Consider the following 21,179-nt stretch of genomic DNA (forward strand, 5'->3'; position numbering starts at 1 on the left):
TCCCCCAAAGTTGCAGCCCGGGAGGCGGGCGCGCACGGGCGGCCGAGGGGCGGGCGGTTGGCGGGGACGCGGCCTCGCGGCCCAGCGCGGAGAGTCCCGGCGGGCGGCGGCGGCGGCATGGGCACCCGGCAGACCAAGGGCAGCCTGGCGGAGAGAGCCAGCCCCGGCGCTGCGCCGGGCCCCCGCCGCGAACGGCCTGACTTCTGGGCGTCGCTGCTGCTGCGCGCCGGGGACAAGGCGGGGCGCGCGGGCGCGGGGCTGCCCCCCTACCACCGGCGCGTCGGCATGGTCCAGGAGCTGCTGCGGATGGTGCGCCAGGGCCGGCGGGAGGAGGCGGGGACACTGCTGCAGCACCTGCGCCAGGTGAGCACGGGGAGGGGGCGCGGGGGGCGCGCCGGGCCAGGGGGCGCGTTGGGGGGGGCGCCCCACCCCTAACCGAGGAAGCCGGGTCACCGAGGGGCACCGCCCAAGGCCCCCTTCCGCGGAGATGGAGCCCTGTCTGGCAGCAGGTGCCTCGGCGCTCCCGCTGAATTTGGGGCCTCAGGGCAGGGTGGAGGAAGGCTGGCCAGTGAGGCCCGCCAAAGGGGACCTGTTGGCATAATGTCCCCACTGCTGTCCTCCGCAGGCAGAGAAGAAGGCTGGTCTCCGGGGATAGTCGGTGGGCGGGGAAGCAGGGATGCCTGCCTGATCTGGGCCAGGGCTCTTTTCTTCCTGTCTGCCCACTGGCAGTCACTCCCTGCCGAGGGTCCTCAAGGAATGCGGTTATCAGTTGGACCTGGCTTGGCTTCCCGAGAGCCAGTCCAGGGACACAGCCCTGGGGCCAATGAGATTCCAGTCCCTAGGTCCTTCACTCTCCTGGGAGGCATCCTGGATTGTAGTTCAAGGAGACTGTTTCCTCTCCCCTGACTAACTTTGGCAGATTCTCAACCATGAGCCCCTGCGGAAAGCTGTAGAGACAGGAGAGCTGGATTTGGTGTCCTGCATGACCACCTGGCCAGCAAGAACTTCAGGAGGCTGCCAGGACTCTGTCCTTAGCCTGTGCCTGCCCCACTGGCTAGGGACAGATGTTGCAGAATTGGCCAGTGCTTTGGGGCTGCCCTGGGGCTAATGCTGTCACTCACTTCTCTGTGGCTTGTTTTCCTTTCTCAGTTTCTTTGGTGGGGAGAGGAGCATGGCCCATGCCATGCATTTTGTTGAGTATAAGTCAGGCAGGGGAGTGCAAAGCTGCTCTCCTGCATCACCAAACAGGTTGTCTTGGCCTGGCTTTGGGGGTAGACAATCCAGGCCCCATATTCTTGCTAGACTGACCCCATTAGAGGTGGAGTCTACCGTGGATGGCAGAGGGAGAATCTCAGGTGACCTTTCTGAGGTTTTCCAGTCACCGATGAAAGAGGCTGTAGGAGCACCTTCCTGGGACGAGCTTCCAAAATCTAATCAGACCCACATCCCTCCTGGGTTCTGCAGCTCTCTCCCCCACCTTTGTATCTGGTGCGCTCTTACCCTAAAGTATGTGTCCCCAAGCTGCGCACTGCACAGGGAGAGGCAAGCAGAGACGTGGGGACTTGGGAAGATGTGAGACTTCTGCTCCTGCCTCTGCTTTTCCCAACAACCTCCAGAATGATGCCCAAGATGCTGCCAGATCCCCATGTGCCTTCTCTGAGTTCAGTCATCAAAGAAAGATGACATTATGCACCACTTAACTTTAGCAGTGTGTATTTCTTTGTCTTTTGCAAATTGGAAACTGACATAGGCCTTTATAGTAACTCTTTCACTTTTAAACAGAAGAATGGGTTTTCCAGACCATGGTATCCCATTTACACACCATACAGTAAGGTTTTCCTGATCACATGCTGTTTCCCCCACCCTGCAGTGGGTGCTTTGGGGGATACAGAAGAGCAGAGGGAGCTGGCAAGCACTTCTTGGAGGGTGAAAGACCAGAGTGAAGCTCGCATGATGGAGGGTCGCTTGGAGGCCCACGGGAGGAGACTGGACCCAAAGTGGGCAGATACTTTGGGCTCCCCAGTCCCTGTATGGCTGAGTATGATTCCACGTCCTGGGAACATTGAGCTTCTGCCTGCCTTGCAGGGGAGTAGATAAGCCCCTGCAGCCCCACTGTGGGATCCTTGAAGCAAGAAGCATTTCCTCAGACATCTGCACATGGGTCTTATTGGTGTCCTGGTACCTGCCTCAGCTGCAGGACTGGGAGGACTGGGAGGACTGATGGGTGGTGGGAAGGGACTTATCAGACTTTCCCCTTTTCTGTGAAAGCAGCAGGTCCTCAGGCTCTGGGCTCGTGTTGGGCTCCTTTAACCGCTGGCTGGGGATGTGAGGGCCGTGGGCCTGGAGCTGCCCTGTGTGTCCTGGAACGGATGAAGCAGGACCCCTTCCAGGAAGTGGTCATGGGCCTTGAGCAGTGTGGGAGTGGAGCACAGGAGCGTTCACATGCCTGTGACAGAGAGGTGGCTTTCTAGGACCCTGAGGCCATTTGGAGGAATGTCCAGCTGGATTTGTGCTGTGCACTGAAGTGGCTCTTTCTCCCAAATTGCATTTTCCTTTCCATTCCAGTTTCCTCCTCTAGTCTGGAGGTGGTGATGTTCGGAAAGGGGATGAGCAGCCAGTGAGAGCCATGAGAACACCCAGGCCTCACTGGGGTGAGACCAGCAAGACAGCCAGTAAAGACAGGGGTCTGCAAAGCGTGGGACACTGAGTTCTGCAGGAATGTCCTGCAGGCCTCTGGGGTGGGTGTCAGTGAGCAGCCACAGAACCAGGGAGAGGCAGCAGCAAGGACAGTAGCCCTCACCTCCATTCACACAGCATGTTCTCCTGCATTTGATAACGTGGATTTCACTGCTGGATTTGTGTATGCCCAGAGCCATATGGCTGGTGGGGCCTCGGGAGCCTTTGTTCCTGTGCTGCTTAGCCTCTTCGAGTCCTTGATCTTTTTGAGGCTCTGAAAGAGCTACACACAATCTTCCCAGACAAATGCACTGACTCACGCGATCTCACAGGCAATTTCGGAGGGTTCACAAAGCCCCTGAAACCTAGCTACAGACTCCAAGTTCAGAATCTCTGCTCCAGTCCGATACCACTGTTCCACCTGCTGTGACTTGCTCCAGGCTGGGGATCTGGAAAGAGGGACCCAACCCGGGTGCATGTGTGGCAGTTCACGGTGGGCTGAAGGATTGTGGCTGCTGGTGCCACTTCTTCTGAATGCCCTCTTCAGCATCTAAGATTTGGAGGGTGTCTCTCCAGCTTGTCACTTGCTGGAGAGGTATCAGGAAGCCTCATTCAGCACAGATGACCCTGAGCTGTGGCCAGGGGTGCAGGCAGGATGCCAGGCATCTACCTTGAAGCAACAGAAAGTAATCCCCTTCCCTTTAAGACAAGTGTAATCTGAGAAGAGTCCAGGACCAAGGATCAAGTAGGCAGCTCTCCTTCCAGTCCTCAGTCAGCTGTGACCTTGGGCCCAGTAGATAACCTCTCTGAGTTGTGTTTCTTTGTTTCTCAAAGAGGGATCTGGGGTACGGAGCAGAGCAAATGCTACAAAGTGTGTGAAATGGTGTTGGTGTTGCCATTGAAGACACATTCTCTTGGTGACTATGATAAGAAACAGGAGAATCTGCCTTACTTTGGGTCTGGCCAGACTAGGGGCAGGGTTGTGGCATCCTTTCTCAGGCCTGGCCCAAAGATTTTTTGGATTCTGTCTACCTGGCCAGGGTTCAGTCTGGATCAAAAACTCACTGCACATTTAGAAGCATCTGGAGCGAGTGCTCGTGGCGATAAAAGAAGCCAGCTTTGGATGGGAGAGGCCGTTCCTCTGCCCTTTTCTGGCTGCCATCCTTCCAGGCCTTCCCCTTCTGCAGATGTCCTTCCCCAAGTCTTGGGCTCAGGCCTGATGTCTTTTTTTTTTTTTTTTTTTTTTGAGATGGAGTCTCGCTCTGTCACCCAGGCTGGAGTGCAGTGGCGCCATCTCGGCTCACTGCAAGCTCTGCCTCCTGGGTCCGTGCCATTCTCTTGCCTCAGGCTCCTGAGTAACTGGGACTACAGGTGCTCACCACCACTCCTGGCTAATTTTTTTAGTAGAGACGGGGTTTCACCGTGTTAGCCAGGATGGTCTCGATCTCCTGACCTCGTGATCTGCCCGCCTCAGCCTCCCAAAGTGCTGGGATTACAGGCATGAGCCACCGCGCCCAGCCAGGCCTGCTGTCTTTAAGGAGGCCTGGAGAAGAAGTAACCTTCCGTCACTGAGAGAGGGCAAGTGCTAGGCCACCTGGAAGGTGAACTGTCATCTCTTCAGCCCAGCAGTTTCCCTGAGTCCTCAAAATTTTGGACTGAGCTGTCAGCCTGTGTCATGGAGCAGCAGAAAAAGACATCTGTTTCCCTGGGACACACCTAGCTGAGGTAGCCCCTGTCTTCATGTTCACCAGCACCCAAGCTTTCCATGAGAAGAGGCTGATGGGGTTGGTTTACTCGAAGTATGGTGCATGCCCCTTAAGCAGGGCTGTTCCTATATTAACCTGTTTGGGCCCCCCATTGGTATGGTTAGGGCCTGGAATCCTGGTTCCCTCTGCTGTCTGGGGTGGTGGGGCTGGCTTCACTCTGCACCTGGGAATAGGAGCCACATCAGCTAATGCCAACAAGAATCACTGAGGCCAGGCGCAATGGCTCACACCTGTAATCCCAGTACTTTAGGAGGCTGAGGCAGGCGGATGACTTGAGGTCACGAGTTCAAGACCAACCTGAGCAACATGGCTGTCGCTACAAATGCAAATACAAAAATCAGCCAGGTGTGGTGGTGTGCACTTGTAGTCCCAGCTACTTGGGAGACTGAGGTAGGAGGATGGCTTGAGCTTGGGAAGCAGAGGTTGCAGTGAGCCAAGATCAAGCCACTGCACTCCAGCCTGGGCCACAGAGCCAGGACCTAAGAGTTTAACTCACCCCTCAAGAGGAGCTGATTAATGGACAGGCCCCTGGAGACTCCCTGGAGATGTGGAGACTGGACAGGTCATTACTACCTGGAAGCAGAAAGATGAACATAATGACCTCTGAAGGTCACCTTTTCCCTCCCACCCCCACCTAAGAACAGCTCTTTAGGTGAGCAGGTTGGAAGTCTACCAGACACCAAGCAGGGGGCCCCTACACTGGGCCTGTTCTTCTTCCTCCACCTGGAATGCTTTTCTTGTTTCCACTGAATGCACCTTACCTTTCCAGGGCCACCTTCCTGGGCATGTCAGCCTAAGCTCAGAAATCCATGTGCCTCTGAGGTCCTACCACACTGGGAGGCATTCAATCCGTGCAGAGTTTTTCCCTGATCTTCCTTTTGTTTGTCAGATAAGGTCTAGTGCTTCCTGAGGGTGGAGACCCACCACCACTGTTATCCACTGTATGGGATTGAAAGCCTGCGGGCTTGTGGCATACCTTAGTGAGTCTGTGTGCCGTGAAGATGTGTGTACGCGTGTGTGTCTCTGCTGCTGTCGTCAGTGTGTCCTCAGAAAGCATTTGGATTCCCCAGCTACGGCTGTGCAACTGTGGGCTGATTTACCAGGCTTGTTAGTACTGTCATGAGACACAGCACGTTTGTTTTCCGTGTGGCTGGATTTCTGGGAGTGATGTCCACAGGGCTTGGCTGTTCCTGGCAGCCTGCCAGGTGGTGGTGTTCTTGGAGAGAGGAGTGGCATGGTGCCCAGGCTCCGTGGCACCACGGGATCCCATCCGGCAGGTGCAGTCTGGGGCCTCTGCCGAGGTGGCGGGAGGGGAGTGGAGCCTGATGGGAGAGCCTGGCCTCCACATTCCTGATCGGCTCTTGTGCTGAATCATGTTCATTTCCTCCATAAAGAGAAACCTCCCTTTTTAAAATCCACCGCTCTCTGCCTGGGCTGGATGGAGGCTTTTCCAGTGATAAAGATGCAGAGGGATTCCTGTGTCAGAGCCTGCTTCATTGGTTTCCAAGGCTGCCAGGGACAGTGACTGGGGAAATAGCAGCCTCTGTAGTGGCTAAGCACGACTGCAGGGGCTGTAGCTGGGCCAGTTATTTTGACTTTAGGGTCTGGTGAGGTGGTAGGATGGGGTTGCAGGGTCCTTTTTTCTGGAACAAATGCCAGCTCCTCAGAGATGACCAGAAACTGCTTTGCTGTCTTCAAAAGTCCTAAAGTACCCTGGCCTCTATCCATGGACCATCAGGGTGGGTGCACCCTCCCCTCCCCCAGTGTCATTTCATTGCCATGCATGCTTTTCTGGGGCAGAGGCCATAAAAACTGGCACACAATCTGTTTTCAGGAAATTCTTACAGAATGGATTGAAACTTCCCATCAGGCACACACTTCCTCCAGCCTCTGTCCCTGGCGTTCTCTCGCAGGAGACAGTGGGGTTTGGCTCAGACTTCTAAAGTGTTTCTACTGTGAGCATGGGCCGGGATATTCCCCCATCCCCCTGTAACCTGTGGGGTGGAAGCCATGACTCCTCCCTGCATCCCCACACCCTGTCTGCAGGGGAGAGGCTCCTTGAAGAAGGGTTATCCGGTGACCAGGGTCTTCTCTAACTCCCCCATCAGGATGCAGAGGGGGTGGGGTCAGCATTGGAGATTCTCCCCACAGCGTGGGGATCCTCAGCCAGCCATCTGGCTCCCCTTCCTCACCAAGAGCAGGCTGCTGGTGCCCTGCGAGAAAACCACGCATGCGCACGCGCTCTCTCTCTCTCTCTCTCTCTCTTTGCTGGTCCTGGCTCCTCCTGGCTGTTCTCGCCGACTGTCTTAGTCCTTTCAGGCTGCTATAACAAAATACCATAAACTGGGTGGCTTATAAACAGCAGATATTTATTTCTTACAGTCTGGAGTCTGGAAAGTTCAAGATGAAGGTGCTGGCAGATTCACTATCTGGCGAGGCTGCTTTCTGGTGATGATGCCCTCTCGCTGCATTCTCGCATGGTGGAAGGAATGAAGGGTCTGTCTGGGGTCTCTTTTATATGGGCACTAATCCCATTCATGAGGGCTTCAGCCTCATGACTGAATCACCCCCCCTAGGCCCCACCTCCCAATACCATCACCTTGGGGCTTAGGATTTCAACATATACATTTGGGAGTGGAGAGGAGGGGACGCAAACATTCAGCACTGACTGTCACGTCCTCTCCCATTAAGAGAAACTGGAATGGAGGTAGGAGAGGGCCCAGGCATCTAAAACAGCAGATTTGGTTGCTGCATCTTGGACTCACCATTACTAGAAGGGCTGGGTGTTCTAAACGAGAACAGAGACTTTGGCACGCCAAGCAGGGGCGGGGACCCCCCTCCTGTGGTGCCTGCTCTCCTCCCCACCCCCACCCGGCCCTGAGCAGTGCCCACGTGGCTCTCCAGGAGCATTTCCCAGCTTTTTTTTTTTTTTTTTTTTAACTTTTATTAGCTCAGACTCCTGGCTGCTGCAGCCATATGGAGCTCTGCCGGCGGCTGCTGCTCAAAGAGATGTGGCATTTTGATGTTTCTAACTTTATCTTAACCAGGAGAGACACGGGAGCGCAGCTGAGTGTGGGGAGTGCCCTTGTGTGTGAGTGTATGCCGGGGCCACCTTCAGAGCTGTCCCTTGCCCCTGCTCGGCCCTCGGTGTCCAGGTGGTGTCCGCGTGTCTTTCTGCCTCTCTGCCTCCCACTCCCTGCGGCTTTTCTTGGTGTCTCTGTTTCTTTCATTGTCTCTTCCCTGCTGTGTGTTTTCCGCTTCCCTGGGTGAGAAGCAGACTCTTGTTCCTCTGCCGGATCTTGGTCAGCTCCCCTCTGCAGCCTCCCATCCTCTGCCAGCAGGAAGGTTGGAGAGTGGGGCTGTGAGAACTGGAAGCGGTTGGTGGCGGTCAAGAAGGGCGCCCAGCTCAATTTGATTGTCTGAATGTCTGCCGTGCCTTGGGCAGGAGAGCAGGCATTAGGGACACCTCCCCCATCTGCACGTGGCTTTCTAGTCCATAAAGCATTTTCTCATGTTTATTTTGCTCCTTAGGTGGTGGGGTTTTTTGTTTTTTGTTTGTTTGTTTGTTTTTGAAATGGGGTCTCGCTGTGTCGCCAGGCTGGAATGCAGTGGTGCCATCTCGACTCACTACAACCTCTGCCTCCCAGGTTCAAGTGATTCTCCTGCCTCAGCCTCCTGAGTAGCTGGGATTACAGGTGCACACCACCATGCCCAGCTAATTTTTGTATTTTTAGTAGAGACGGGGTTTCACCATGTTGGCCAGGATGGTCTCGATCTCTTGACCTCGTGCTCCGCCCGCCTCGGCCTCCCAAAGTGCTGGGATTACAGGCGTGAGCCACTGCGCTCGGCCTCATTAAGTGGTCTTGTGAAGCTGACAGAATGTTGCTTAAAGTAAAAATGGTGGTTTTTAAAATATTATAAAAGCAATATACAATTATAGAAAAATGAGAAAATTAGATGAGCAGAAAAGAAAAAAAAAACAGTATGCATTAAATCATTTATTCAACAATCGAGTTCCCGCTCCTCCCGGCACCCGTCTAGGCACTGGGGATACAACAGGCAACTCACCAGGAGAAAACCATGGCAGCAACTGTTTCCCTCCAGGAGGGATGGCAAAGATCCCAGAAGCCAGCACCAGTACAGGTGCACAGCCTGGCACAGAAGGGAGGCTGGCTTCACTGGGAGCCAGGAACCCTCAGTTCTGGCCCCAGTGGAAACCCTAACTTGCCCAGCCCTTTCCCTTCTCTGGCCTCAGTTTCCCCATCTCCAGAATGAAGGCGTGGTGGGTGAAATGACCCCTGAGGTTCCCTACCACCGCTGAGATTGCACCAGGTGCCTGTGGTTTTGGAAAGACCCCTTCATTCCCATGTGTGGTCAGTTATTTCTTCCAGGCCCTGAGCCAGATTCACATTCAAGCCCTAAGTTCACCCACCTTGGCCTCAGCTGGTGCAAGAGCTGGGATGAAGCGGTCCCAGGATAGAGAGGGGACACAGATGCCTTCCCACCAGGTACTAGGGCCGACCCCCATACGGCTGAGGCCAACCTGTCTGTGCTGACCGCAGTCCTAGCTGATGGAGACTGAAAGGCCTCATCACATGGTGCCAGGGGCAGAGGCCAGAACCAGGGAACCTGCAGACTTTTACACATGAGCAAAGCCCAGCACTCACAGAGGCCCGAGCTGCCCTGTGTGCCGTAAGCCATTCATCTCAGAGCGTTGGGGAGGGGAATGAGGCTGGGGCAGGCTCTGCAGGGACCCGCTGCCCACGTAACTCAGTGCCTGGCTCCCTTGCCACCTATCCGCCTACTGTGGGGGCTGCTCTGGCCCCTCGCACATCTGGTCTCTCTCCCCTCCCTCTACTTTCCGCTCTGCCTTTTCTGAGGGGCTACTCTCCATGCTCATCTGGATGGAGCCTGTCCCCATTCCGGCCTCTGTCCTGTCCACAGAGACCCAGACCTGCCAGCCCCAGCCAAGCTTCAGGGCCTTTGCCTTCAGAGGGCAAGAACCCTGCCTGGCACCTGACTGTGCACTAGTACTTGGTTCTTTCACTCAGCAGACGTCCCTGGGCACCTAAGCAGAGCTGACACCAATTGGGACAAGTAGGGAAGGCGGGGTTGGCCAAGGCGCTCATTTCTAGAAGGGCTCAGAGCATGTTCCGATGCCATAGAGGACTGGCAAGTGATTGCAGGGCTGGCCATGGTCAGATTCCAGCTCTGCCCTTGTCTCTGGCCATGGGGGCCTACACAGGTGCGGGGCACACACACACTGACTGCTGGGCAAACCCCTTTCCTCAATGGGGCTCATGAGTGGACACAGGCACTAGGCCCAGGAGCTGTGGGTAGCCCCATCTCCCCCACTTCCTAGGTGGGCTTTGCCTGACCTGCTCTGCCAGTGCCTCCCAGCGGCCCTGGTCCTCAAGCCTGTCCCTCTCCTACCCACTTGGCCTTCCCACGGCCCTCAGCCCAGGTCTCTCCCAGAGCATGCCAGGGACCTGTAGGAAGTGCCCCCACCTGTCTCGGGACCCCGTGCAGTGCACATTCCTACCCTGCAGCCGCTGTCCCCATGGAGCCTCCGCCCACAGATACAGGTGCCAAGGATGCTTGCAGGACAGCCCTCACCCACCAAGGGACACCCAGCACCACAGGGAGCCAGCACTTGCAGCCTGGAAAGTTGGCAACCTGTGATGCCCCCCGTCCCACCCCACTGCCCTTAGTTTCTGTCTATGCAGTCACAGCCTCCTGGAGCCCCAGGTTCAGGCCCTGCCCGATAGAAAGGGACAGGAGTGGGGCGGGTTTCTCTCCCTTACATGCCAGGGTCAGGTAAGGGCCCAGGAGAGACTGCCCCGCACCAAGCATAACGGTCAGAATTCCTGTGCTGGACCTAGACCGCCCATCACACACCGCACACCTGGCAGCCCTCCAACACCCCTTTCCCCATAGAGACCTGGGGAGTCCCCTGTGGGTGCAGACTGTGGAAAGGGCTGTGTTGTAGATGATGGGGGAGTCAGAGGAACAGGAGCTGCAGGTGCTCCTGGGGAGGCAGAGCTCTGTGGTGGGCTGGGCGGCTGAAAACAAAACCTCTGTTTCTGATTCCCTCCTGGTAAATGGTCAGCCTGGAGCTGCCTACCCCACTGTCCGGAGGGCCCGCAGCTCAGATGCAGGATGAGGACAAGCACAGACAGGGCTCAGGGAGGAGACATGTCTCCCCTCCTCTGCTGAATGCCAGGACCATCTCGCCCACCCACAGACACCTGCTTCTGCCAGGCCATCATGGGTGATGGCAGGAGGTGGCCAGCAGTCCTCCTGCACTGCACCTGCCGGGGCCCAGGTGTTAAAGATTGTTGAAGATTGAAGCTCTGCGTTCCTATGGCAGGGCCTACAGTGGACTCAGCATGACAGTGAGATGCTCCTGAGATTGGTTCATAATTTCCTACTTAAGGCTCTTAATGTCTTCCCGTGGGGATGTTACTTCCTGTATTATAAGCCAGGCTTCTCCAGAGAAACAGAACCAAAAGGGGATTTACATGTATAAACACATACCGTTGACTATCACACTTCCTGTGAGTGGGCAGGAGAGAGCAGGGGCCACAGAGAGGGAAGCATGGAGGGGCTCTCGTCTCACCTGGCACTAGGTAGGTGCTGGTACCCGGTGCAGTCCTGTGGCCTTGTAACAGGCTACCTGGCTGCCTTGCGCATTGTGGTTTCACCGGCTCTCTCCTGGCAGTGGTCCTGGCTCACTGCCATCAGAGGACAGGCAGTGCTGAGGTTCTAATGTCCTTAGAGGGCCAAGTGGCCTGGATCTGCCTCTGCCCCTTTCCCTCCCTGGAGGAAATGGCAGAAGGAGGGGTTCCATGGCTCCTTTGGTGAGAAGGCCTGCTGCAGTCAGAGCTGAGATGTTCGACAGAGGCGCACACAGCCCAGAGTCAAGGAGTGGCCTTTGCAGGGTCACATAGGACTGGAACCAGGTCTCTGATTCCCAAGACCCTGCCCTGCCCAGTGGTCCCTGGAGAGGTATTGGAAGTGGTGCCTAGGTCTGTCCCAGTGGAAAACTCGGTGTTTTCTGAGCTTCCTCGGGTTGGGACAGGTGGCCTGGGTTCCCTGATCATAGGCAGGATGGAAGAGGGGGCTGTGGGACACAGAGGACCTGTGCTGTCCCTTCACTGTGGCAGGAGAAGGAGATGGGGAGGGACAGCCTCAGGAGAGGGGAAGAATGCGGAGCATAGTTACCTTGAGTGTATTCCTAAGTCAGCGGTCTCCAATCTTTTTGGCACCAGGGACCAGTTTCCTGGAAGACAGTTTTTCCATGGCCAGGGGTGGGGGATGGTTTTGAGATGATTCAAACACATTATACTTATTATGTACTTTATTTCCATTATTATCGCATTGTCATATAATGAAATAATTATACAACTCACCATAATGTAGAATCAGTGAGGGCGCTGAGCTGCTTTTCCTGCAACTAGACGGTCCCATCTGGGAGTGACGGGAGACAGTGAGAAATCATTAGGCATTAGATTCTCATAAGTGTGCAACCTAGATCCCTCACATGTGCAGTTTACAGTAGGGTTTGTGCTCCTATGAGAGCCTAATGCTGCCACTAATCTGACAGGAGGCGGAGCTCAGGCAGGAACATTGGCCCACTGTTCACCTCCTGCTGTGCAGCCTGCTTCCTAACAGGTCACGGACTGGTACTGGTCTGTGGCCTGGGGGTTCGGGACCCGTGCTCCAAGTGACACTTTTTCAACTGTTTATTTCTTTTTTATTTTTATTTTATTTATTTTATTTGGTTTTTTTTTTTTTGAGATGGAGTCTCGCTCTGCCCCCCAGGCTGGAGGTGCAGTGGTGTGATCTCGGCTCACTGCAAGCTCCGCCTCCCGAGTTCATGCCATTCTCCTGCCTCAGCCTCCCCAGTAGCTGGGACTATAGGTGTCCACCACCACGCTCGGCTAATTTTTTGTATTTTTTAGTAGAGACAGGGTTTCACCATGTTAGCCAGGATGGTCTCGATCTCCTGACCTCATGATCCACCCGCCTCGGCCTCCCGAAGTGCTGGGACCACAGGCGAACAGTTTATTTCTTAAAGTAAGATGTTGAGATGGTGGTGGCTATGACAATGATGACCTAGTGTTGGAGGAAGCAGAGAGCAGGACCATGACCTGAAGAGGTATTCCTAGCAAGGGGCAAGCTTCATGAGCTCGCTGTCTCCATGTTAGAATTTGGCTACAGCTCTACTGCTGGCAGCCCAGGAAAACCAAGAACTTGGGGGTGTAGAGGCCATTCAGTGACTGAGTCAGGTCACTCAAGGATGCCTATCACCTTGATTTCCTTCACTGAGGTGGAATGTGGCTTCTAGCCCATAGAGTGCCTTTATGAGAAGTGGAAGAAGGTGCCTGTCTGGTTGGGCACAGTCAGAGTCAAGGCTTGGTGAGTTCAGCCCCACCCAGACACCCTTGTGCAGTACATGCCTTGCACAGCTGTACTTGGCAGCATTGGTGAGACTGCACGGAAGTTTAGAGTCTTTATCAGCCGAGGCCTTTAAGGAGCCTTAGCCCTTCTCCCATGCATCTCCTCGGGCACAACCTTCTTAAATCACCTGAGGCGATGAACTGCGGAACACCTGCCAGAACTTGGCTTCTGCCTCTCAGCTGGGTACTTGCCCTCTTTCTCTTGAATGGAGGAGCTGCAGGAATTGGGAATCTTCTAGAAAGTTCCAGCTCAACACCCTGGCTCTCAAAGAGGATCAGACAGAATCTAAGACAACCTGAGTGGATCTGGACTCACCCAGTCAGGGGCACCAAGGGCACCAGCAGAGATATCAGGGTGTCCTTGTTGGGCTCCCTTGAGCCCCAGACCCTGCAGTATTGCAGGGGTCCAGGACTCCCCTCAAGCTTCCCCGATGGTTCACATCCTCGCCTCTGGCAGTTCTGGGGGAATGAGGTCTGGGTGCTCCTACCCCGGTAAGTAACTTCCACTTCTTCAGGCTTAGTCACTCCAGTGGATTTAGTTTTTCCTAGGATGTACCAGTCTTCTGAACTTTTTATGATTCTCAGCTGCAGACTTATGTTTTCCACAGCCTTCTGGAGTTGTGGTGTTTCGGAGTAAAAACAGTCTTAGGCAGGATTCTCACTGGTGGGGTTTCCAGACAGCTGTCGGCCCAAGACAGACCAGCAGGAACGCAGAGGGGTTGGTTTGGGATATGGAAACTCAGACACAAAAGAGAATAAGTTACCTGTTCCAAGAATTCCCATCTCTCCAGAAAAGGTCCAGCAGGGCGAGGTGAATGGAAATGGCTTTGGTGTCGCTTGTCTTAGGGAGAGGCCGGTCCATGAGCCAGGACCAGAAGAGGGCTCTCTGAGGGTAATGGGGACATGGAGCAGGGAGGGACTTTGGGCTGGAATTAGACTCTTTTAGAAAATGGGAGGCCAGGTGCAGTGGCTCACTCCTGTAATCCCAGCACGTTGGGAGGCTGAGGCAGGCAGATAACCTGCAGTCAGGAGTTCACAATCAGCCTGGCCAACATGGTGAAACCCCATCTCTACTAAAAATACGAAAATTAGCTGAGCATGGTGGTGCGTGCCTAACCCCAACTACTTGGGAGGCTGAGGCAGGAGAATCACTTGAACTTGGGAGGCGGAGGTTGCAGTGAGCTGAGATGATGCCACTGCACTCCAACCTGGGTGACAAAATGAGACTCCACCTCAAAAAAAAAAAAAAAAAAGAAGAAGAAGAAAAGAAAATGGGCAAGAGGTGAAGTGTGGGCAGCTGGTTGGGGACCTGAGAGCAGATATGCAGCAAAATGTTCCAAGTCTCTACCTGGGCCATGCTCTGAGGGAGGGAGTCCAGCGAGAGAGACCCTCAGGGTGGGATCAGGGACCCTGGATGGAGAGAGAGGCCTGAGATGCCGCAGGAAGCTCAGGGCCTTTGCCTGGCCCATGGCATTGGCCGTCTTGCCTCACCCACCTCCACTCCCACAGCTCCTACCCGCTCCCTCCCAGTATCTTGAAGCTGTAGACAAACTCAGTGACTACTGAGAAACCAGGCATAGGCCCCTCCCAGCCCTGAGGACACCACCCCCACCCTGTCCCCTCTTCTGCAGCCCAGAAGGCTCGCTGATTTTCCACCTTGGGGAGGGGAATCAGGCCCTGAGAAGCAGGGCCCTAAGATGGGAACGACTTTGCCTGGCTGCGGGGTCTGGCAGCCCCTTGGTGTTCCTTCTGGCTCCTGCTAGGAAGGCCCCTGGAAGGGCATCTGTGGCTCCCTTCCTGGGCCGGCTCCTGCCCTCCCCACTGCCCAGAGCGCATTTTGAAAGGTCTTAGGGAAAGTGGCCAAGCGTGGAGAGGCAGAAGAGCACAGGCAGGGCCTCACCCCTGGCCACAGTCGTGGGTCCTGGGGCCCTCCTCCTCTATCCCGCCCGCTCTCCCCTTCCTGCCTGAAGTTGAAAGCTAGCTGGATTGGAGCTGGATTCCTCATCCAGCATGACTCATCTCTGCTCACCCAGAGGGAGGGCAGCAAGAGGTCTGAATCTCGATTCTTGGAGGTCTGGCCTTGGCCTTGGCCTTGCCTCTGACCTAGAGATTTAAAGTGGTAAAGACCCTTAGCTTGTGATAGTTAACTCTATGTGTCAGTCTAGCTAGGCTGTGGTGCCCAATTTTGGTGCCCAATTTAGTGTAGATGCTGCTATGAAGGTATTTTTCAGATGTGATTAACATCTGAGGCTAGGCGTGGTGACTCACGCCTGTAATCCCAGCACTTTGGGAGGCCCAGGTAGGTAGATCACTTGAGCTCAGGAGTTTGAAACCAGCCTGGCCAACATGGTAAAACCGGTCTCTACAAAAACTATAAAAATCAGCCAGGCGCGGCCGGGCACGGTGGTTCACACCTTTAATCCCAGCACTTTGGGAGATCGAGACCATCCTGGCTAACATGGTGAAACCCCGTCTCTACTAAAAATACAAAAAATTTAGCCGGGCGTGGTGGCGGGCGCCTGTGGTCCCAGCTACTCGGGAGGCTCAGGCAGGAGAATGGCCTGAACCCGGGAGGCGGAGCTTGCAGTGAGCCGAGATAGCGCCACTGCACTCCGGCATGGGTGACAGAGTGAGACTCCATCTCAAAAAGAAAAAAATCAGCCAGGCATAGTGACGGGCACCTATAATCTCAGGTACTCGGAAAACTGAGGTAGGAGAATCGCTTGAACTTGGGGAGGCAGAGGTTGCAGTGAGCTGAGGTCGCGCCACTGCACTCCAGCCTGGGTGACAGAGTGAAATTCAGCCTAAAAAAAAAAAAGAAATCTGAAATACCTACATGTGAAATCACTAGACTTTGAGTAAAAACAAAAGCCAAATAAAACCAAGTGCAGTGGCTCCCTCCTGTAATCTCAGCCCTTTGGGAGGCCACAGCGGGAGGATTGCTTGATGCCAGGAGTTCAAGACCAGCCTGGGCAAACAAAGCAAGACTCCATTTCTAAAAAAAAAAAAAAAAAATTTGAGACAGAGTCTCACTCCATCACCCAGGCTGGAGTGCAGTGGTGCAATCTCGGCTCACTGCAACCTCCTCTTCCCGGGTTCAAGTGATTCTTCTGCCTCAGCCTCCCGAGTAGCTGGAATTACAGGCAAGTGCCACCACGCCCAGCTAATTATTATTATTATTATTATTATTATTATTATTATTATTATTATTATTTTGAGACAGAGTCTTGCTCTGTTGTCCAGGCTGGAGTGCAGCGGCACAGTCTCGACTCACTGCAAGCTCCACCTCCCGGGTTCACGCCATTCTCCTGCCTCAGCCTCCCAAGCAGCTGAGACTACAGGCGCCCACCACCACACCCAGCTAATTTTATTTTATTTTATTTTTTAGTAGAGACAGGGTATCACCCTGTTAGCCAGGATGGTCTCGATTTCCTGACCTCATGATCCACCCACCTTGGCTTCCCAAAGTGCTGGGATTACAGGCGTAAGCTACTATGCCCAGCCAACACCCAGCTAATTTTTATATTTTTAGTAGAGAGGGAGTTTCACCATGTTGACCAGACCAGTCTCGAACTCTGGACCTCAGGTGATCCACCCTCCTCAGCCTCCCAAAGTGCTGGGATTACAGTCATGAACCACCATGCTCACCCATTTCTACAAAAAAAATTTTTTTAATTAGTCAGGCGTGATAGCATGCACCTGTAGTCTCAGCTATTCAGGAGGCTGAGGCAGGAGGATCAGCCTCCTGAATAGCTGGGACTACAGGAGTACAGAAGTTCTAGTCTGCAGTGAGCTAGGATCACAACACTGCACTCCAGCCTGGGTGACAGAGAGACTCCATCTCAAAAGCATAAATGGATAAAAGCTGATTACCTTCCATAATATGGGTGAGCCTCATTCAATCAGTTGAAGGCTCCAAGAGAAAAGAGAGGTCCCCGAGGAAGAAGGAATTCTGCCTCCAGACTCCAGACAGCACTGCCAGCTCCTCCCTGGGTCCCCAGCTTCCTAGCCTGCCCTGCAGATTTCAGACTTGCCAGCCCCCACAATCATGTGAGCCAATTCCTTAAATCAATCCCTTCCTCTGTCTCCACACACACACGCATCTTATTGGTTCTGTTTCTCGGGAGAACCCTGGCTAATACTTAACTTCCAAGGGCTCATAGAGGCAGAGTCAGAAATTTCTAGGGGCTCTGGAGCCCCCAACCCCTGCCACTGGCTAACTGTATGAGACAACCTTCCAGCCCCCAGCTTTTCACTCTGAGAAATGGGCTGTTCCCATGAAGACTCTCCTGCTTGGAAAGCAGGTTGTTAGGGAGCCAGAAGGATCTTCTAAGTCATTCCTCTACCTCTTTGCCATTTTACCTGCAAATCATTTGAGGATGAACCAAATGTTTCATTTCACTTGGGCAAAATGTACTGCAGAGAGGGACAAATGGACTTAAATGTGTTTGCCAGAAGGTATAAACAACCGACTCAGATAATTTCCCAAGCAGAGAGATGAGGAGGGCGCTGGGATGGATGACAAAGTGCCGAGAATTCATGGAATGCAGGGGACTGCGGACCTCAGAGACCATCTGGCCCCAGACATGCTGCAGAATCCGAGTCCACAAGAGGTCACGGGGAAGCAGGGGAGGGGCTTGGGAAATAAATCTGGGAAATATTGCAAATGCCACCACTCTTTCAGAGTCATAAAACAGTAGCTGAAATGTCCAGCACGAAAAGGAAAATGGTTATTTGTTGAATTCTTTGTGTTCCAAACGTATTTGGTCCAAGTCCCTCTTCTGCCGCCCTCTCCAACTCTTTGGAAGAATGAGCTGGTGCAACCTTCTCATTTGTAGGTGGGGAAGCTGTGGTGTAGCAGGGTGGCCTGCCCAGGGCCACACAGTGAGTTAGGGTCTAACCCAGGTCTTTGTCCCTCACCCTCAGCCACGTGTGGGCAGAGCCATGACCATGGAGGAGCAGACAAAATCCTCCGTATGGCTTGATGCGCCTCCCAGCTTACTTTAGATTTTTCTGAAGAGAAGGCATCCTTTAGATATTTATTTGTTGCTAAAGCCGTTTCTTGGATTTTAATTAAGTTACACTTGGCAACGGCTGGGCATCTGTTTCCAGAGGCCTGTTTCACACAGAGGGTGTCATTTTTTAAGACTTCAAAGTTAAAACACAAACAACACGCAGTCATGAAGCCCCTCACTGAGCAAAGCTGCCAAACATTGCCGCCCAGGCAGCTGACTCCTGCTGGGCAAGGCAGACCTGGTGGCAACGCTCGTCACCGTTGAGGAGGGCCAGCCTGCTGGGGTGCCTGGCTTCAAAAACCTGCAGGAGCCACGTGGCCTTGGATGGGTGGGAGAGTCATGAGCTAGAACCCCCTGGGCCCTAAGGTGGAACCAGAGAACCACAGTCTTTACCTCTCATCCTTCAGACAGGCTGGGCAAGTCTGGTGGAGCGGGGAGTGGGTGCCAGTGACCCCCCAGCAGCAGTTTCTTGGCTCAGACCTCCTCAGAGCAGCCCTCCCTGGCAGCATCTGGCTGACTTTGGTCAGCTGGGTATTAATGGGCACCTCCTTGGGTACCAAACTCACAGGCCTGTGGGGGTGGCGGACACCAAGCCAGGGTGCCCTTGAGAGGCAACCCCCAAGACTGGGACCAGGAGCCAGGCAATGCCCACCTTAGACATCAGCAGGAGTGTGAGGACGCCTCACCTTCGAACAGGGTTCCCACACTATCCAGTGGTTTTGTTAGGGGGAGGGGATGTAGCAGTTGCTTTCATTACTTTTGCTAGTCTGCTTTGCTTTGGTGTCTTCCAAGCCTGAGCAGTGTGCCTCGGGCTCTTAAGTGCATAGCCCTCCCTCTCTAGCTGTGCTGATGCTCTTGCCCCGGACTCTGCAGGGTGCCCACCTCGTCTGCATTCTCTCTCATGTTATTCTTGGGGCACACACACACACACAGACTACTTACAACTACTTGAATTTTCTCAATTAATATTCAATATATATTGAAGTGGAAATTTTTAAACCTAGTGTTTCCTGAAGCATTTAACATACCAATTTCATTATTCGCCTCATGAATCTAGTTCATTTAAATGACCATGTTCAAGGGTAGGGGGTTTATAACTTAAGTAATTAAATTTCTTTAAATATCTTGATGCGATTTGATAAATTTAACATAACCAGTGTCCTTAAGTTTATAAATACTCATCCTAAAAAGCAGGACTTTCCCAGGTTCCTAAACAGTTCTTAAAATTTATTAAGCTGATAAATACGATGACTATTAGTTCTCTGAAACATTTCAAAACTTACAAACTTGGCTGAATTCACTTCCGGTGTTCTGCTTAAAATCATAAGCTTAAAATCAGCTACTCAATTACCCGTTTTAAATGGGGATTGGAAGGCCAATCTGTTAGATACTCTGATATGCCTAATTCTCTTGAACATGACAAATGTGTGAAATACCAGATTTCCATATGCCTCAGTGCATTAGCACTCACCTTGCTCCAGGGCCGCTCTGTGTGACAGTGGCACTTTCCGGGCTAAAGGCGCCTTGTCACTGCACTGAGGAGCGATGCCCCTCTCTGGAGCAGTCAAGCCCACTGGTGCCACTTCTGCTTTTGCACCCCACATACCCCTCCAGTGGGGGGTCTCAGTCCTGGTCTTCAAACTCCATCACCAAACTCCTCCTCCCCTTCTGCCATCCATGCAACATCGTCACTGGCTTTTTTTTGCTTCTTTTTTTTTTTCTGAGTTCTTTCCTGGTTCCTCTCGCCAGGCCCCACGTCTTGTAGCTACCTAGTGGCACCTCCTTGGACGCCAGGATCCTGCATCCTGGGCCATGCTGATGAGAAGAGTAACAGGGGGCCGGAGGGCAACCCTTAGTGGCCACGTTCCTTGTGGGCCAGAAATCCTGCCTCAGCAGTGCTGGCTGATGAGTGTCTCTCCTCTGCTTGTATGCTTCCAGTGACGGTGAGCTCACCACTATTTTTTTATTATGATAAAATATACAAATATAAAATGCCGTTTTAACCATTTTAGGTGCACAGTTCAGTGGCATTAAGCACATTCATATTGCTGTGCAACCATCACCACCTTCCATCTCCAGAACTTTTTCATCATCCCCAAACTGAAACCCTGTCCCCACCCAACACGAATTCCCTCTTCCCCGGTCCCAGCAACCACCATTCTACTCTCTGTCTCTGTGAATTTGAGTACTTTGAATGATGAGATACTCTTGGTCCCTCATGTAAGTGGCCTCGTGCAGTATTTGTCCTCTCGTGCCTAGCTTATTTCTCTTAGTGGAGTGTCTTCAAGCCTCGCCCTTGTCATGAGTGGTGTCGGCATTTCCTTCATCACCTGTTTTTAAAGGTTGTTTCCCCTGTTGAGCTGAGAACCACCTTGGGGGTCCTATAGGAAGCATTTCCGACTAGTACAGCCCTGCCTCTGCGAGCAGACAGCCAAGGAGAGTGTGTCAGAGGTACGTGTACCCACAGAGGCTCTGGGGCTGGTGGAGACAGCAAGTTGATTTCTGGCAGTAATGTCCTTGGTTGCCCACAGCTGTGCTCTTGGCTGAGGTCCACAGCAGTGGAAGAAGGGAGGAGTCCCGGCCACTTGCCTTGATCTCTTCTCCCTTTTGCCTGGTGTGCCCCTGGGGAAAATGCCACCTCTGTCCTGATCCAATCTGGTGCATTCATTTCCTGGGGCTGCCGTAACCAATGACCACCGGCTGAGTGACTCGGAACAATAGAAACATACTCTCCCATGGTTCGGAGGCCAGAAGTCTGAGGTAAGAGTGTCGGCAGGGCCGTGTTCCATCCAGAGATTCCAGGGGAGATTGCACTCTTTCACCCTTCCAGCTTCTGGTGGTTGCAGCCGCGTCACTCCCTTCTCTGCCTCCACCTTCACGTTGCTGCCTTCTCTGTGTCTCTTGTAAGAACACTTGTTTTGGATTCAGGGCCCTTCCAGCTGGATAAACCAGGATCATCTCATCTCAGGGTCCTGAAGGTAATCTGTGTGTGAAGACCCTTTTTCCAAATGAGGTTACATTCACAGTTTCTGGGCACAGGCGCGTGGGCATGTCTTTTGGGGGCCACCATTCATCCCACTGCACCCTGTATCTGTCTCTCTCATTTGGTGCATAGGTCTGTGCCTGGCGTCCCTCCCTTCCCTGTCACACATGGGGGAAGAATGAAGTCTCCCCTAGAATCCCCAGAGGGAGTGCAGCTCTGCCAACACCCTGATTTCAGATTTCTGGTCTCCAAAACTTTGAGAGAATACATTTCTGTT

General features: G+C 53.5%; 1 protein-coding gene across 1 annotated transcript in view; it reads left to right on the forward strand.

The window, feature by feature from the left end:
* Positions 1 to 6: 6 nt before the first annotated feature.
* LRRC75A (leucine rich repeat containing 75A) overlaps positions 7 to 21,179 on the forward strand; it is a 49,377-nt gene continuing 28,204 nt past the window's right edge. Inside the window, exon 1 of the mRNA XM_023192149.2 lies at positions 7 to 363. Within this exon, the coding sequence (XP_023047917.1) occupies positions 118 to 363 (246 nt within the window). The 5' untranslated portion in view covers positions 7 to 117. The remainder of the gene's footprint in view (positions 364 to 21,179) is intronic.

Source organism: Piliocolobus tephrosceles, chromosome 16, assembly GCF_002776525.5.
Source record: "Piliocolobus tephrosceles isolate RC106 chromosome 16, ASM277652v3, whole genome shotgun sequence".
NCBI classification, from domain to species: Eukaryota; Metazoa; Chordata; class Mammalia; order Primates; family Cercopithecidae; genus Piliocolobus; species Piliocolobus tephrosceles.